The 18,921-nt window shown below is 33.4% G+C and overlaps 2 protein-coding genes across 3 annotated transcripts; both read right to left on the bottom strand.

Annotated features, from left to right (window-relative positions):
- On the bottom strand, positions 1,186-13,872 carry LOC105161883 (serine/threonine-protein kinase 38-like). The gene is made up of 13 exons (XM_011079728.2): positions 13,499-13,872; positions 12,499-12,673; positions 11,554-11,637; positions 10,422-10,663; positions 10,058-10,301; positions 9,806-9,885; positions 9,526-9,610; positions 9,201-9,332; positions 9,015-9,128; positions 4,188-4,232; positions 3,727-3,796; positions 1,865-1,912; positions 1,186-1,528 (listed from the first exon to the last, which is right to left on the bottom strand). The coding sequence occupies exons 1-13, from the start codon at positions 13,669-13,671 to the stop codon at positions 1,431-1,433; spliced, it is 1,590 nt and encodes a 529-aa protein (XP_011078030.1). The 5' UTR covers positions 13,672-13,872; the 3' UTR covers positions 1,186-1,430.
- On the bottom strand, positions 15,611-18,754 carry LOC105161882. 2 transcript variants are annotated; one of them, XR_847809.2, is made up of 5 exons: positions 17,591-18,754; positions 17,439-17,518; positions 17,055-17,145; positions 16,005-16,091; positions 15,611-15,920 (listed from the first exon to the last, which is right to left on the bottom strand). XR_847809.2 is itself a non-coding variant. In XM_011079727.2 (4 exons), exons 1-4 carry the CDS (start codon positions 17,620-17,622, stop codon positions 16,061-16,063), a joined length of 234 nt encoding a protein of 77 aa, XP_011078029.1. In that variant the 5' UTR covers positions 17,623-18,754; the 3' UTR covers positions 15,611-16,060. The 2 variants fall into 2 exon arrangements, 1 of the variants encoding a protein (XP_011078029.1); XM_011079727.2 differs by having other exon boundaries at positions 15,611-16,091.

Here is an 18,921-nt window from a genome sequence, read left to right as displayed (position 1 = left end):
ATAAAAAAATATCCTCTAAATTTATAGATAATAATTAGTGATATTGATTCACAAATTTTTCAATATAACAATTATATTTCTTATTAAATAATTTATAAAAATTAATTATAATTATTTTTTTTAACAAAAATAACTTTTTGTTATTTTAACACCGCTATACTAATTTTGTTTGAGTCGAAACTTGCGTAGCTTATGATTAAAAAATATCGATAATTTTGTGACAGTGTGCAATATATATAATATTTATTTATGGTTTGAATTATTTTCTCTTCAATTTTTTTCTTTTTATTTGTGTTGATGATATTGTAATAGGCACTTGGTATAGATTTTTTAGAGTATTGAGAGTAAGTCATGATGAGTGAATTCCAAAAGAGAAAAATGAGATAATTTGATTGTGAATATAATTATTTTTATTTGGAGTAATTAGATTTAAATGTATGGAATATATGTATATTTTAGTATTAAAATTGATGGCTGCAGAGCAATTACATTGACATGAACTTTAGATAAAGCAAGAAATGACAAGTTAATATTTTTTCACCCACTCCTGAAATTAAATTAAAATATACGAATATTTTAATTTTTTTGTAAAATTATAGTTATACTTCTTGCAATTATAGTTGTAATTACTGCACTTTTTATTCACAGACAAAACTTACACAAAGATCCATTGGAAAATATTACAAGATACCGTCAGTGGATATAGTTGTATTTCCTATCTTACTATAGATTTTATAATGTTTTTGATAAATACCTTTTCTTCCTATTCATAGTAATTTCCAAATTTATGTATTTAATTTTGAAGGACCAAGAGTACAACTCATGAATGAAGGGGGATGAAAATTGTTTTAGTGATTTTTTGGAGGGATCAAAAATATATTTTTTTCCTCGTTTGAAATTTATCTAATTCATACTTATTTATCGTAAAATTTAATGTTTCTAACATGCGATAAAGTTTTATAAAATCATATACCATATTATTATAATAATCATATAAAACATATCACTTAATTGCTTAAATTTAAAAATATATAAATAAAAAAAAGAACATTATAAGTTTATTAAAAGCAAACTAGAAATAAAGCAATACAAACTGCTGAAGTTTTAAGAACCATTGATTGGCCTACAAAGCAACAAACTGTCACAATTCTGAAGTTTATCTGTGGATCTGCCAACTCCAATAACTAAAGGGTCTAATGAATCTCTTAATTGCATGGCTACATAGGAAATTGACAATGCCTAATTCATCTAATTGAACATCGAGACAGAGTCTCGAAAGTTCCTATATAGTACAATACAAAAAAGGAGGGTTCCCAAGATGTTTTGTTCCTAATTTCATAAGGGATACATAAATGGACTATAAAGTCAACTGAAACTTGTCCTCATAGAGAGGATTCAGTTGTTACAACAGATTGCTTGTGCAAAGAAATTTAGGGTTTTTGAGGTAGAGTGCCTGTGGATGATGTACGTTTAAGATCTTCCTCTTGATCGGAGTTGTATTTTAACGAATAATCTACTCCAGAATCACCTGAAAAGTAAAGAGGAATTAGAGAATCCAGCTTAGTATCAGTACACAAAGAAATGGTTAATTACAACGACCTCGTGTAAATATTAAGAAATTTAACGGGATGTTATCATGGTTCTGGAAATATAGAAGTACAATTATTTTGTGTTTAATTCCTTTAATTTCAATCCCCGAAAGGAGATAATTTTAAAACTCTTCTAACAGTACAAATTTAGATTGGTGGATTTTGATTTTTATAATTTAAGAAGAGAGAGGGCATAGTCGGCTACCGCACTAACTTTCAAGAATAATTGCTATAATTAACCCAAAATAGAAAGTAATTAGTGGAAGAGAACTAACTCCGAGTAGAATCAGTTGATAAGCGCTCGGGTGATATGCCCTTTTTATCTGCAGGAGTAGAAGGTTTATAGGAAGTTAAAATTAAAAGAGCAATTAAGAAATGCAAATAAACTTAAGTTGATAGAAATTAAAGAATCTATTTCATCTTCTATTTTGGTATAATATTCATGTAAGATCTACGGAAAAAATAGTATTTTCTTCCTAAAATAGCTATATAATAAACGAGGATCTACTAGCAACTAACTCTAGAATGATCATATATATAAGGCTTTGGAAGCCTAAATCATCCTAAACAAAAGTTATTTAATTCTGGATTTTCTATAAAACATCTTTCAGGAAGAAAAATTGACATTGTTGCAGCGTGCAAGCTCCAATTATAAATGCAAACAGAATGAAAGCAAATTAACAGCTACATGAGTGGTCCAAAAGGTAGACATATATGCTAGAATTACAATATTGTAATCCTAAAATCTTAACCTCTATTAAGAATATGTAATAGACTCGTGCAAAAAACGAGAATTAAAAAAATACTTAACATATATATTGTCAACATCCTCCATTTCCTTGATTATGATTGTAGTAAAATATGGAGAAGCAAAAAGCTCACAAATGAATACACAGATTAAAGTTTTCGGAAAGATAGTTGGGATGTGGTTTTCAAGTAAAGAATTTAATTTCTAGATATACTCCAGAGTAATTTAAAGATGCGGGCTCAAACTTGATTGAATCTTTATAGTGTTGAAAGTTTCTCTAAGAAGTTTGATGCCACATATCTTATGTTAATAACTCATTGTTTTTAATTCTGGACAACTGCAAAAGATCCTAGAGAAATGGATAACAAACATAATACACTAAATATACTACTTTTTGTTGAGATAATAGTTCAACAAGCAGAAGCAAAACCTATGACTCCAAGGGCAATCGAGGAGCATCTTCTATTAATAGTTTCTAATATTAATCTACTATGAAGGGAAAGTAATCCAACTATAAAAGTTATGCCTAATGTTTAATACTGAAAAAAAGTGAATGTGTTGTTGGTCTAGACTGGACAACAAAGACCATAGATATTAGCAGACTTTGTTCCTTGATATGCTATAAGGCTTATCCATGTCCCATTTCTTAAGAGGCACTTATTTCTAAGAAGTTTTGCCAATATAAACAAATGGGAATACAACGATTCATCCAATTTGCAACCAATACACATTGTACAGAAAGGTAACCATCAAATATTGGGGAGGATCTTTTGAAGCTCTTAACGATGGTATAGAGAGATAAAACAATAAGCTTTGTATAAATAAACTTGATTTTTTCTCTTCATACCGTTTATTTGAAATCTTAATATTGTAAATAAAATCTTGAAGATAAATGCACTAATGACTTCCTTTCAGAAACTAAATGCAACTAATATCCATTAAAAGAAATTCTCATAACAAACGAATGTAAAAAGAGAATAGAAATATTGCAAAAAAGACATATGTACGGTACCATAGGTCTGGATTTGCAAAGATGAGTACATGCACAATAAAGGATATGCTGATGTACTACAATTTACTCCTCAACCAATAATGATAAATAAGCCAAAATAATGATAAATAGTATTTATTATTAACCTAGAACATGGTATGCAGTTTCTATAAATGTCTATCAATTCGAAGTTACTTTGAAGTATTTAACTGAATATATTGAATTGTTAATAATGTTATTGTTCCTAACTTGTTTTCAAGAGTAAGAGCGTTTGCCAAAATATTAATATTTCCTTAAAAGAAATTGATATAATTGATAATTTTGTGTAGATAACTAAAACAAAGATATATTATAATGACTAGGAGAAAAAATTAAGCTCAACTTATTGAAACACTTACTTAGCCCCTTCACGCCCTCAAAGTTTCTGTATGTATAACCAACAAAACTCAAATCTTTTGGATTGCGCAACTGGCAGAAACCAAAGAAAAGAAATAGCCACGGGCAACAAGTAAGAGCCGAGGAAAACAGTGTATTGCCACTATAAAGGAACATATATAAGATGAAAACTTTAAAACATTTAATAGAGGAAATAAAAAAGGAGAGTAATCCATTAGACTACAAATCAGTCATATAAAACATAACATTGTAATCACTTTAATTGGACATGCATTATGAGGCCATTGCACTTATTTTCTTGTAGGAAGTAGAGTACTATGTAAATTATTTCACTCCAATACTAGTAATGTTCTCATTGAATCTCCATTAACATGTGTAAGATATGAAAAATCAGAAAGAGCAACTCTTTTATTATTGGGAAATCATAAATCTTATTTCTAGTTGATGAAAGAGAATGACAAACCTTTCTCCAGACTCCAAAACTAGATTTTGCAGGAGGTGGATCTACCTGGAATCATATACAAAAAACATATCAGTGAGGTGATAAATGAAGCACAAATTACATTGTAATGCCACAAACACAAATTATTACATTGATAGTTATCAAACATTAGCGTCAAGTAAAGAAAGGAAGCAACTGAGATCAACAACAGGTGAAGAAGCAATAAACGTAGTACCGATTTCAAATTTATCGCTTATTGCTCACAAAAGACATAGCTCATCAATTTACATTACGCTGATAACTAACTTATAACAATTATGTACGTGTTGGAATGCATCAATGTCGTCTTCTCTCCAATTTTAATTAGTTTAGGAGAGAGGATATAAGTTCTTACGGTAGTCATTTACAGTAATTTCATGAATGGTCCAAGTATGTATTTCCATAAATTGGTCAGTCATAGAACAACCCAAGAAAAGTGTGGGAGAGAAAATAAGCGCATGTTCAACCTAATAACAAGCATAAAACTAAAACTCATTCGTGCAATTGCATGTTAATTTGCTCATAATCAATACCGACCCACTAAACTTAACCTAATGGATGGCCGTACAAAGGAAACATGGGCATCTTGTACATAGTTCAATGATCTTTAACTAAATGTTCAGATGTTATTTAGATAACAAAAGCTAAAGTCTTTAGACTATCTAACATATTCAATCAAACTTGGAGGAAAAAATTTAATCCCCTGAATATTGGTACTTATTTGCTAAAAATGCAGTAAGAGATGTTGATTATCGATGAAGAACAACATACTCAATAGTACAACAAAAAATATATATGAAATTTTGTTAACAACCCGACGCCCGAGAAGAAGAAAGACATGAAAATGGAAATAAGGTAATATAAAAGGAAATAATCACGGTCATATTTTGTTTTATAGGAAAAGTAGAGAATCAATTAGGGAATATAAAGCATTCCCTTTCGGAAAGCCCAGAGTCAAGACCCTTACATAAGGTTACTTGAATAACTGGCATTGTAATCCTAAAATATTACTTGGTTCAATTTATTTGTGCCCTTATTTTCATGTGCAACATAATAAAAGAAAAAATAGGGGACCCCGCCATCTTTACATGACACGCTGAAATAGTTTTACCGTTTCACAAGTTAATTAAGAGTAATGAATTAATTAACACAAACTACTTCTAATATCCTAGAATCCTAAAACATAAGACTTGCTAAAAATAACGTGAAAAATGAAAAAAGATCAATTATTTAGTATATGTTAAAGCGGAGGAGCATGAACATTATGGAATTTCTTTCCACATTAATTGAAAATTTAACAGAAGATTGAATCAAGAATTTTGATACAAGTCGTACATAAAAAACATGGCATAAGTAATAGGTTGCTAAAGAATCAATGTTTAACTAGGGATGTGCAAAGTTTGGCAAACCGTGCTGAAATAATAAAATTTTTTGAAAAATTTTATTATAAGCTTGGTTTTGGTTTTCGATAACCCGAACTGCATTGAATACTGATTTTTTTAAAATATAATGTATATTACATTATTTACATTACATTCCTACATTATATAATGTGTATAATATGTATTGTATGTATCGGATTACGAATTTCATTTTTTTTAAGGTAATTGCAACTGCCTCCCCTGAGATTGGTATAATTAAGAATACCATGTGTTGTTTAAAAAATTACAAATACCCCCCTCAAATGGAAAATAATTATGTAGCCCCTAAACAGTAAAGTGGATATTACTATTTTACCCTTGTTGGATTTTTTTTTAAAAAATAAAAAAATATTTGAAAAAATGTAAAAACAAATTGAGGGTGGGTAAAAAATAAATAATTTAGAGGAAATATTAGTTCATAAAATTATTTTAAAAAATTGTAAAATATATATAAAATTACAATTTATAATTCAAAATGGCAGTTTGGTTAATTCACTACAAAAATTGGATGGAGACTTAACAAAATGGGCTCATTGTTAGACGGACATTACAATCAGGGTGATATTTATAATTTTCAAATAAAGAGGTATTTGTAATTATGACAAACTTTAAGAGAGGTGGTTGTAATTTACCCCTTTCTTTAAGCAAAATTCAATTAACAACATACCGTACCACATTTACAAAAAAAATCGGTAAATTACCAAACTGAATTGAGTAATCCAGTTTGGTATTCAATACATAGTTTGGCGTACCCAATTTTGGGTCCACTTCAATTTTACCGAATGCACGCCCTTAGTTTTAAGGGCATTAGTAGATTGTAGTAGCGATAATATGGATATTGATGCATAATACATGCCAAATCACTTAATGTCAATAATGCTATTATTTTGGAAGAAAAACTATGCACTTAATTGGAATTTAAGATTAATATGATGATATGAAATTAGAGGCAGAAAGCATTTTATGATAGAATGCAAACAATTGAAGAGAAAGAAAGGAGATGGAGTTGATAGCTCAGCTTCAGAGTAGATGAGTCAAAGAGGTATAGATATCTTAGTTGACATCTTATGTATATAGAAGTGGATTGAGATCTACGTGAAAGTTATTAATATTAAATATTTGTCCTTTATAACAACTTAAACTTTTCATGAAAATGATACTTAATACGTTATGAGTACTTTTTGCATTGGCTTCCAAGTGAGTCATAGTTGTTTTAGGCGCATGGAACATCATGGCACATAATGAATAGCATGGCACACACCTTTTTAAAACACTTAATATATTTACACAAATAAATTATATATTTATACATCAATATCCTTTAACATTAATAACACACAAACAATTAAATATGTTATAAGATTGATTAGGAAATTTGTGTATATTTGTCTTATTTGTAGTTCATATTTATGGTAATAGATCAATCATATCCATAAATCTTGTTAAAAAGATTGATTAGAAGATTTTTGGTACGCTGCTACCGAGTGCAATCCCACACACCCCGAATTTCGCAGTTGCTCCTCCACATGGAGCATCTCTCTGCGTCACCGGGCACCTTTCCTGGTCGTCTCTCTTTCAACCCAGCCCCAAAAATAGGATGGGTTTGCAAAAGGCAAGCCTTAGCACTCCTCTGCCTTCCCTGCGTCTTTTACAAGCCCAATGTCATTTTCTGAAAATGGCATTGGGCTTGCTCCATCTTATTTAGGACGAGGGGCATAATTTTCTGGATTAGAAATGCATATTGACATCTCATTTAGTTGTTTTAAATTTTCATTTTTATTACATTTTCAAATAAAAATGAAAATTTTCATCTAAAGAGAAGATAAAAAGAGTAATAATGATGATTTAATAAACGCTTAATTCGAGGAAGCCTTTTGAAACAAAGTTAAGTAATGCAACAAAAAAGCTTTCTGAAGATAGATTTGATGAAGAGGATTTCTTTAAACTGGTGGTGGTGAAACTGCCAATTGTGCACAATGAAAGAAGAGAAAAGTCCATTTACACAAAAACTTTGGTCATGGAAGGGACGAGGAGTTTGGTTTGTATGAAAAGTAACCTCATAAAAACCAATCCATAATGAGGAGATTGTTTAGACCAACCGGCTAACGTTCACATTTATTTGTATAAAACTTTTTGGCAGATTGAGTAATAATGATATAAGACATATACAATTAGGGAACCGAACAAGAAAAAGAGAATATGTAAGATACCGTTACTAGATTGCGCACATGCATACTATTTATTAAATTGATGGAGAAAATCACGTACAAGTCTCTTGGTCATTAACCTCCATTGTGAAATGATAATGGTTACGTGACTTGCACGTGTTTTTTTCGGTTAGTTTAATAAAGGAAGTTGGCAAGAAGACTGAAAGCTCTGAGTTAGATACTAGAGCTATAGAGCTATAGAGTTGGATCTTGACGAGCTTTTTCTCTTCTATTATAGTCTTTTCAGGAGTTCGGCTGCTCCTTTGGTATCTTGAAGAAAGTAGGCTTAAGTAATAGGCCCAGGTCATAATAGCTATGCTATTGCCCTACTGATTGTTGGCCTCTGCCCCGATCTTGAATGGGGGCGGGATTCAATCGTAGTTGATAATACAGTCGAAAAGACCAGTGAGTGACATGGTTGTTAATAGTACTCCCCCTATCATTGCCTTATGAGTATAACATCCTACAATTGTACCGTGTCTACTAAAACCTACGGGCTGGTTCTTAGCAACAGCGCCAGCAGTGAACATTGCTACTAAAGAAGGGACAGTGGTGCCTACCATGGTTAGGTTCCCTCACTACTCTAGTTTTTGGTATATGCATTTCGGGAATGAGACGTTTTGCAAGTTATGTGACTATTTTCGAGAATCTCGTAAGCAATTGAACTCAATATATCCTAGGCCTAAGTTATGGGACAAAAATGTGCAATTTCCCCTATCTATATAAACACACACATGGTCCAACAAATTCATTCTCCTAGATGTACACAGTTATATAATTGATGTATAATAACTGAACTATATAGAAAAGCAAAAGAATCAATAAAGTCAGCAAAGTTAGGATATATTCATGTAATAGTCATATAAAGTCTTCTTCGTGGTGCATCATCTTAGAATTCTCAAAATATATTTAGAAGTTGACATTACCCCAGTTTGTTTAATGTTGTTCAGTAAGTTGAGAACAAGTGACTTCATTGGATTCATGTTAATTATGATTCAACTAAACCATACTAACATTAAGTCATCCCCCTATCCATAACAATAGGCTAACAGGCATTGTACAACTTTTGTAATGCTCAATGAAGGTTCTTAGGTAGACCTTATTCCAATATAGTCACTCCTTCACCTCTCTGAAAGCAATGGAAAAGAGTGAGCAAGGCAATAGGATACATGAGACGCTACCTCATCATATTTCATGAAATTTTGAGTATCAAGCTCCCCATTCACCTCCGGTTTGTATGCTGCTTCCATCTCATAAAGCATGTCCCAGTTAACATCTTTGAACCAGGGATGAGCCTGATGAAAAAGCATCAATTATGAGGAATAAAGTTATTTCAATAAGTATAATATTCTGGTAAGAGAAGACACCTTTATTTCGTCTGCCCCACGAGAACCCAGCCTATTGTCAGCATCACGGAGCAAACTACGTATCAGGTCCTTCGCTTCAGGAGTTAGCCTTGCCTCAGCTGGAAACCGTAGGTGATTTCTCCAGTGCACAATCTGATATAGGTTACATAGTGGTCATCCATATTTCGAAAGATAAGCATGTATTTTAAAGGGAATAGGTGGTAGCCCGTGAAAGTAGCTCAATAGAAATACTAAGCCAAAGAGAATATTGAGTCCGTTGGCCCCCTCAACTGTGAATACAAGTGAACTGTATTATAAAGATAAAAAGAAATCGACAGATAGGCACCTTCTTGCATGTTGTTATTGGATCATCAGAGTAGAACGGGGGATAACCAACAAGCATCTCATACATAATGGCGCCTAGCGACCACCTGCAAGTAGGCATACGGAAATTCAAGTTACTTTTTGTTTATAACTTAATTTCCAAGTCATTTCATTACAAAACTGAAGGCATCAGTTATTCTTCTCTAGGATAAAGTAACATTCTTGGAGTTCAACTGTATGGCCTCAACCATAAGAGCTGATTCAATTGCTTAGAACAAAAGACATAATCAGAAGACACTAACCAATCACACTCAATTCCATAGCCTTTCTTCAGTAGTACTTCTGGAGCAATGTAATCAGGCGTGCCAACAGTTGAAAATGCCTGTGATGATAGCAGTCATACCTCAGAAGAAAAACTGCCAGCTTAGCAAAGAGAGGATTCAACATTTTTAGCAGTATCCATGAATAAAAATTCCAATCCGTGACTTCGGGACTTATTCCTCGATGTTATATATTTGGTTGCATGTTCGTAACAAGAGAAAAGTTTACTTTACCTGTGTCCTTCTGTTAATTTGCCAATGCTGCAGTTGTTCAAGAGGACTCTTCCAATTGCTTCCATCTCCCTTATCAGGGACGCAGCCATTGGCATCAACCGATCTCCTTAAGTTGTCCTCTGTCATTGGCTCCTTCCCATTTAGGGGGGATAAATTTGAGCAGTCAAGAGGCTTACAGAGGCCAAAATCAGAGAGCCTCATGTGACCATATCTATCCAACAGAAGGTTGTCAGGTTTAATATCCCTGCAGAAAGAAAAAAATAAAAACAAATGAGAAGCATTGATCAGATAGATGACATACCATGTTCTACATTTATTCAACTATGTTATCTGTCAACAAATGCATGAAGATGGGATTTCTGACCTGTGGATGTAGTTATGCTTGTGGATGGATTCTATTGCCAGAACACTTTGTGCAATATAAAATCTAGCAACCGTTTCAGTTAGGGTGTCCTCTCTCATCAGCAAAGTCATCACGTCGCCACCAGGTAGGTACTCCATTACTAGATACAAGTATTCTGCATCTTGAAATGAACAATGAAGCTTGACGATATAGCGGCTGGCAACTTCAGCAAGCAAATTCCTTTCGGCTTTCACATGTTCAACCTATAGCATGCAGATAAAACACCCAAATAAGTATGTTTCTCCAAGCTATTAGTTATAAACAAGTAGCCAGAACTAAATAGCGGATGGAGCTTCTAGCATGGAAGAAATTTGAGCTAAAAATGGAAGGAAAGTTATCCAGATGGGAAATGACTAAATGTTCATACTATACTGCTAGGTTTTACTTTATTCACTTTGTTTTAATTGCTCCCAACCATGCTCCAAGACAATTTCGGCGCCTCACACTTCCAACACATGCAATAATAACATCAAACTTGTCCAAGGCTGCTATTATTGGAGGTAAAATGTGCGATATAATTAACTCATGGATGCAAAGTCCCCTCAAAGCACTACAATACTACTAACTTGACCCTAACAGTTCAAAAACATGAATCTAGACCTTAACATTGCTGAACAATTTATCTTTTGTGCTCAAATAGATAAAACAAGATCGAGCATGGTTCTTTGATTCTACAATCGACATCAACATGTAATCCATAAGCTAATTTAAGGATACTGAAAGGTGAATAGAGAATGATATTTTTCATATCATTTCCTACAGGTACCTGATGATGTGAATGCGCAGGTGAAGATTAATTTACCGTTCTTATTTTAAAACTAGAATCTCCCCTTTTTTTCATTCAATTCATAATTACCATAGGTTTTCTTTTGAGACTTTTCCTTTCAGAAATCAGACAGAAAGCAAGTGGATGGCGTATACAATCAATTTCCAAAAGAGAGACTATTCTGTGTGTGGATGCTGTGTGTTGAAAGATGAATGAGTTGTCACAATCCACCAAATAAAAGATTGAATTGGAACTTATAGTATTGCATGCATTTATTATTGTAAACTTTAAAGAGAAGTGAGCATCTACATATTAATTTGAGCTGACCTGTCCTCTGCTAAGCATTTCTGACTTTTTCAACTTCTTCATTGCATATATATCCCCAGTTTTTTTCTCCCGGCATAATCTAACCTGTCACGAAGCTTCATTTAAGAACCAATGAACATGAATATAGAATAAACCACATTACCTGCTACATGTATTACTGCTTCCAGTAAGCTTAAAAGACATAATTTAATCACATATATGCAGGAGATGAAAATATAAGCAGGTTATCCAGCATTAACACACTTAAATTACTGGCAGTGTAGTTGATGAGCTGGACAAATAGTTTACACAAGCATAATGGAGATTAACTTACAACCAAATAAAGGAAAATAAAGAAAACAATAGAACTTCAGAAGTGAAGCTATAAGAGCAAACGATCCAGCAATTTTGACTTAGATAAGAATGATGAGTATATCGAAGTGACATAGCTTTTCAGATTCATAATGCTCCGCAACACTAGAGGTAAGAACTAATGGAATGCCAAATCTTGCATGAAGCTCCTTCAAAAGGATCATACACATCGTCAGGTATTATGTAGAAGAAAATCAAATGAAGGAAAAGGCGACTAGGAAGCCATGCATGTATGGTGCGAAACTTCGCTTAAGGGAATGGCTTGATCTTGAGCCCCAATGAAGATAGACATCAAACTTATTCATTCTCTTGTTATATAAGCTCAAACATTTAGGAGCCCACAAGTATATTATCAGTCTCAGCACTTCTCTTCAGCCATTTGGATAAAGTCATGCACTTATATATAATTTTGCAGCATAAATATGAGGAGAAAGTTCTAAGGAATAAAGATTAACAAAAAGAGTTAGGACTTGGAAAGGAGCTACTGCCCCATTGAAAGAAACACTAAACCATGACAGCAGTTTATGTACACTTTTTTGTAAAATCTTGGAAATCGCAAAAGCTGATTTACTAAGAAATATAAAGAACGTGAACCTCTCCAAAGGCTCCTCTTCCTATTATGGCTAGGAGCTCAAAATCATCAACAGAAATTTTGTGCCTCTTAAGCCGCATATACTCTGTCTCCTTCCGCTCCAATTCCTTCAGAATATTCATCTGTTCTTCCTCTGACACACCTGAGTTTGCTAATGCCTTTTCAAGCACTTCACGCCTACAATTTGCCCACAATATTTAGTTAGAGCACGTGTATTTGAGTATTAACTACATCAATAGGAAAACATACTCGGACTGCAGAAAACAAGCAACTTTCTTTTGGAAGAGAAATAAACACATACAAGAAAGCTTTTTTATCATCTATGAGAATCTATGATGAAAAGCAATTAGTCAATTTAGCACCAAGTTAAAAATGTTAGTAGCAAATCGCAAAGCGTGGAGAGCATCCAAGGAAGTTTTATGATTCTTGAACCTCAAGTAGGTGATCGAGTATAACACACACACACATATATATATATATACACGTTATTTGATAGTTCATATGAGCATTCTTGCAAAGTGACACATAAAATTGGCAACTTCTTTCTTCCCTAGGAAATGGGCACAAAATCTCAGAGTTGTATCTGGTGTTCTGATGTTTAATAAGGGGAATTTAATTTGACGAACATCTCACACATGCTATCAGAAATTCACCTTCATCAGAAAATACACTACTAAAATTCTAAAAAAAACGTAACCCGCCACGAGATCACATTAATTAAAACCCAAAATAGAAGAGAATCCAAAACCAACGCCACTAATCAATTACATTCACACCAAAAAATTATAACTTGAATCCAAATCCCATTTAATTCGTGGGAAAAAATCTACTTGCATGGCTGCATATGTATAATTCACAAAACACTCGCTCACAAACACACAGACACACCGCATCCGAAAAACGCGAATCCACATAAATCAAAACAAAGCAACAAGATAACAATTCCTAGGACATAAAAAATGGGGAAACATGCATGTATATATCTATCTACGAACCAACAACCTTTCTCTGCGTTGCTGCATGTCTTTCATGTGGCTTTTGTAATGGTTCTCGATGAAATTCTTGGCAGCAGCCACTCGTTCAAGTGTCTGGCTCGATCCCAACTGCTCCTCCTCCATTTCTTCCTCCACCTCCTCAGCCTCCTTCACCACCGCCGACACCTTCTCCTCCGCCATACGTATATATACTGATATATATATATATATGATAGAAACGGGGCCGGGAGGGGAGTGGTTGTATGTACTATGTATCGGCGAGTGTGTGTTGTGCGTGAAAATACAAAGCGGAGTGTTGGGGATCGGAGCGACAGAGAGAGAGGGATCCAAATGATGTTCGACGCACAATTTTTGGTTGTGTTTGTTACATTACCATCTTCAGCTTTCCTCGTCTCTTATTAATGTCTAAATAAAAATTCAATTGAACAGCCTCTACCCCCACACGTGGCACCAAGGGATGGCCCACCAGCTGCCATTTTTCATTCGCTTGAAATGCCACGTCAGAATAAGGAGGAGCGTGGATAAAGTGATAAAAAACGTGTCATCCTTCATTTTTGCTTTTATTATCATTTTCCCTCTGGGGATAAAATTATTTTCGTCCAAGAAATCGATTCTTCCATAATTAAAATTTATTGAATTTGTTGATATTAACAAAAAATCAATAAAAATCTATATTAGCTTCGTTAACTTATTACTGACTTATTGCAAATCAAACAAATCTTTATAACTAAATTAATTTTATACATCTTCACACGTTAATGCATGTTTGGATGTACCTCTTTACCTTATAAGGTAGTGTGATTATAAAAGATTTATTTGACCCATAATAAATTAATTGAGGATAAATATGAGTTTTCTTTAAGTTTTTTTACTAACATTAATAAATTTTATGAACTTTGACTAATAGAGGAATCTATTTATTAAATGAAAATAAATATTATATGTAATTTCTCAAATTATATGAATTCACGTGTAATTACAACAAATATCAATATAGGATGGTGTAAAAATCCCAACATAGAAAGAGAAGAAAGTGAGAAGGGTAAAGTTTGGATGAGCACAAATCTGAGTAGGATGAGATATGATGGTAAGAAGATTATATGGTAATAAGTGGCGCAGTTAATGCCCAGCTTTACAGTCTCGGTAGGTTTCGTAAATCCCAGATTTTCTAAAACAAAAAGGACAGGTTTGCATGACTACATCCATGATGTAAGCAATTTTAATTAGTAAATATAATATATTTATTATTTAATTAATTATTTATTTAAATTATACATCAAGTATACGATAAATATACATATGGTGTACTTGCCAAGTCTTCCTATTTAGTATTCCACAAGTACAGGTATGGTATGGACCATAGAATATGATTATTATTGTTATTATTATATTGAAGATGGATTTTTTTTTATAAATTTGCTTTCATATATAAAATAGAGGGTTAAATTACACCTTTAATCCTGTTAAAATATAAAATTGCACTTTTTATCCCAAAAAATAAAATAAAATTACTATTGCGCCTCATAAAAAATTTCTCCATTATAATTGTACCCTCTGATAGAATTTAAACAAAAAACTTTGACGTAGAGAAAAAAATAATAATAAACCCTTCATTCAACAATTTGTATAATTTAAGAATAATTACATTTATATTCCTTATTTATCTATTTACACAAATTATACTTATTTTTTACGTAATTATATAAACTACCCCTAACAATCAAAAAGTAAGAATAATATATGTGCTATTATTGACAGGGTGTACGTGTAATTCTTTGAAAAATAAGAGTAATTTATGTGAATAATATTAACATTTCTAATAAATACATGTGTAATTTTTTGAAAAAAATAATAATAATTCATATATATATATAAACACAGGTAAAAAAAAGTAGAAATATAATGAAATTTATAGACCGGATCTTGGCCACAAATTAAAACTTGTCCCCATATCCGTAGTCGATAATTTAGACAAATGGGGCAGGTCTAGGGCTCAGCCCCAATCCACCCACCCCATTTGTACACCCTAATTATTACACATCTAACTACATACGATTTCTATATATAGCTAAGATACACCGAAAAGTACATTATATACATATGCTTTAACATAAAAGCATTCATAGAACGACAGCATACAAATGCATGCATGTCAATGTTTTTCTAAGAGAATCTCTTCGGATAATACAATGAATTCTTGTCCCAGCTCAACATGGCTTCCAACATTTATGAAATACTGTTGCAAGATAAAGAAGAACACAACAGATTATCGTATAATGTTCCTGAAACAACAATTATGTTGGTTGTACTTTCACTAAAAATGATTAAAATACATGGTTTTGAGCATAATCAACAGTTCTCCTGAAAATTAAGAATCCAATTGAAATCTGGCTGTCGCTGTGGTGAAGCTTCAAAAGAGCAAAAACCACCTGTGGTAGTTGGAAAAGAATAATAACTCGATGTTTATAAAAAACAACTAAGTAAACTGAAGCTGCATACGGTAGGCTGAAGACCTGAGACTTGTAAGCCATCCATGAAGTCGAATTATTCCATCCTTGTTTGAACCAAATCACTTGCTCTCAGCATCGTATATGTCGGTCCTAAGCACGTTTGTAAGGAAGAACAACATAAAGCCATAACAATTCTAACACACTCAGCAGTTTCATAATGTTATCACATATGTGCTATTATAGTATCCCCGAGGTGGTAATGCTGAAACCGACCATAAAAATATGAAACTGCAGTGCCAAAACCAAATTCAAAGGTGATTTGAAGTTTTGAACTCAGAATCAACAAAAAGACAGAAGACACTGGCTAAATCTATCAAAACGGCAGCAGCAAATGAATGTGAAGACAAGATATCGCCATGTGAACAGGTTGTCCATTTTCCATTGCAATCAAGTCCACATTTACATAAATAAGCAATGACAGAAATTGAATCCGGACAATCATTTCTTGAGATTCAAACAGAATTGCAACCACGAGGATTACCTTTTCTTTATCATCCCAACCCTAGGCCGCCAATAGCCCCAAGATTCAATCACCAAATCACACAGGAGAATATTTCTCATGAAAATCAAATTTACTACAAAAGATTGAACATTAAAGTTGCCGGGACAAAGATAAATAACACATTAAAACCAAGAAATATGATAGGAACAATTGCAGCCCGCTATACGGACAGACTTGATTCCAGACGGTTATCGTTTTACTATCTGACTAAATACTTCTAGCTAATTATTACATGGTTTTATATTCTAACTACAATAGGAAACGTGAGAAATGTTTTCGGGAATCAGTTTGAAAATGATTGAGAAAACTTAGAACTGCCTTACATGCTACAAATTTTCTAGAGGCCGTCACAAACAGACCAAAGCTACCAAGATTGTCATTCTAGCTCTAGAGCTTTACACTATAATAATAACACAACAGCAAAACTAAAACATCATTTATCAATTCCACATTCAAAGCACTTACTAACTTCGTAAAAACTCATTTGGATTATGCATGAACTCATCCTAGATTAAAAGGATTGATCATCACAAATGTAAGCAAAAGGATACACCAAGTAAAACCCATGCGCGAAAGCTCCCGCCAACACTGCAGTAAACAACCGGTCCCTCAAGACCGGCCTGTGCCGGAGCGAAAGCCGAACTGTAGTGCAAATGTAACTAGTAACATATACATAAAGAGAAAATATAGCACGATAACAGTAAAAGACAATACATTCAAGCAATTCTTAACAAGAAGGAAGACAGAATTCTTGGTTTCATGGCCCAACAACATAGAAATTTGGATTATATAGGATCAATTTCGAAATTTACATGCAAAACCTAAGATTAGTAGCAAAACTAAAGGAGGACAATCGAGCCGTTATTGATGGATCTGTCCCTGATTCTTGAGAGGAGAAACAGTAAAAAAGACAAAGAAAAAATAGAATAACTTACTGAGGGGAAGAACAGGAGCGTAGATTAGAGGAACCAAGAATTTAAAGGGAGCGCCTTTCTTCTGCCTCCTGATCACTTCCCTTGAGAAATAAACAAAGGGATTCAATCAATGAAGTAAAAGGCATCTAGAGAGAGACAGAGAGAGAACTTACAGGTTCGATGGATCCGAGGGCGGCGGCGCCATTGAAATCACAAAATTTGAGGTTGTTCCGGTACGAGGGAAACGGAATCCGGGACAGAACGGAGGATTTTGAGCCGATTCTGCCTGTCTGGGAACGAGGAATCTAATATGGAGTAGTAACCAAGAAAAATTTCTTTATTTTCATTCAGGTGCCTTCAGACACCTCTATTCACAATAAGTCCCCGCCTGCTTTTCAGATATTTTGCGAATTCACCCCTGAATTTTTGAGTTATTCGAAATGTAGCAGTCCTAGAATTACTTAATACTAGAAATGCATCAATATTTAATCTATTCAACTTTCCCAAGTATTTTAATATTTAAGTCTTTATTTTCGTGTTTACAGTAAACCTTCGAATCACATTTTATATTATAACACACGTGGCGAACTAAAAATATTTAAATATTCAAATTATAACATATCGCTCTCAACAATTTTTAAAATTCTGAAAGATCACGTCCCATTGTTTTGATAAGAACCACCCATCGAGTCAAGAGATATGATCACCCAAAACTCGAAAGTCCCAGAACTCACACAAGATTTTTACATGCTACCATAGTCAGTCCACTTTCCAAATACGGAACTTTCATTTTCATTTGGGAAATTTTAATCTGGACCCAATTTAAAAAACATAAAAACGGTACATATCACGTTGAATCAAAACGAATTTGGTCACACTGTTAACACCACATGATTCATACTGTTTGATGTTATTACACTTAGACGGATATAAGAGTGTTGGTCTCAGTAATCAGTAGTTGTGTTTTGGCTGATTAGTATCTGTTCACATTGACCATTGAATGGTATCCTCACAGTGAAGCTGAGTGAGTGGTGATGGATGCAATTGAAAACCATGTTCTTCATAACCAGACACAGAAGTTAAACGTGTGGCATGTCAGCCCATTGCTTCAGATAAGACAACAACATAGCTTGACTGGTCCCTAGTTTCTTCAATTCTTTATCCATCCACCACATTTACTTTCAGAACTGGTGGACCAATTTCCGATCTTTGACTCAGGAAATCAGCCCAAAAATGGTGTTCATACTTGGATAACATAATAAGCAAGATTCAGTGACCATCAAAACCTGGGAAAAGAAATGGTTAGCCAACAGGAATTGCAGAACAAACTAACTCTTATTGAATGTTTCTTCAGGGAGCAAGTCTCGTGGGAATCCTTGGAAACTTGCATCTATGAAAACAGCTAGCAATAGTCGGCGTAAACGATTTATCCCTTTCCTCAACGGACAAGTACTGAAAACAATAGCATCCTGGAATTCAGTCACAGTGGGCGCCGTAAATGCTA

Source organism: Sesamum indicum, linkage group LG5 (assembly GCF_000512975.1).
Source record: "Sesamum indicum cultivar Zhongzhi No. 13 linkage group LG5, S_indicum_v1.0, whole genome shotgun sequence".
Lineage (NCBI taxonomy): Eukaryota > Viridiplantae > Streptophyta > Magnoliopsida > Lamiales > Pedaliaceae > Sesamum > Sesamum indicum.
The sequence above is the reverse complement of the archived record's forward strand: the minus strand, read 5'-3'. Positions and strand labels throughout refer to the sequence as shown.

Coding starts and splice junctions, on each gene's coding strand:
- LOC105161883 (XM_011079728.2), bottom strand. CDS start 13,671: ATGGCGGAGGAGAAGGTGTCGGCGGTGGTGAAGGAGGCTGAGGAGGTG. Junction 10,664..11,553: donor AAATGCTTAGCAGAGGACAG/GTCAGCTCAAAT, acceptor TGCATGCTATAG/GTTGAACATGTGAAAGCCGA. Junction 1,913..3,726: donor TGAGGGCGTGAAGGGGCTAA/GTAAGTGTTTCA, acceptor CTACTCCTGCAG/ATAAAAAGGGCATATCACCC.
- LOC105161882 (XM_011079727.2), bottom strand. CDS start 17,622: ATGGCGCCGCCGCCCTCGGATCCATCGAACCT. Junction 17,146..17,438: donor CGCTCCTGTTCTTCCCCTCA/GTAAGTTATTCT, acceptor TTTGCACTACAG/TTCGGCTTTCGCTCCGGCAC. Junction 16,092..17,054: donor GCGCATGGGTTTTACTTGGT/GTATCCTTTTGC, acceptor AAACGTGCTTAG/GACCGACATATACGATGCTG.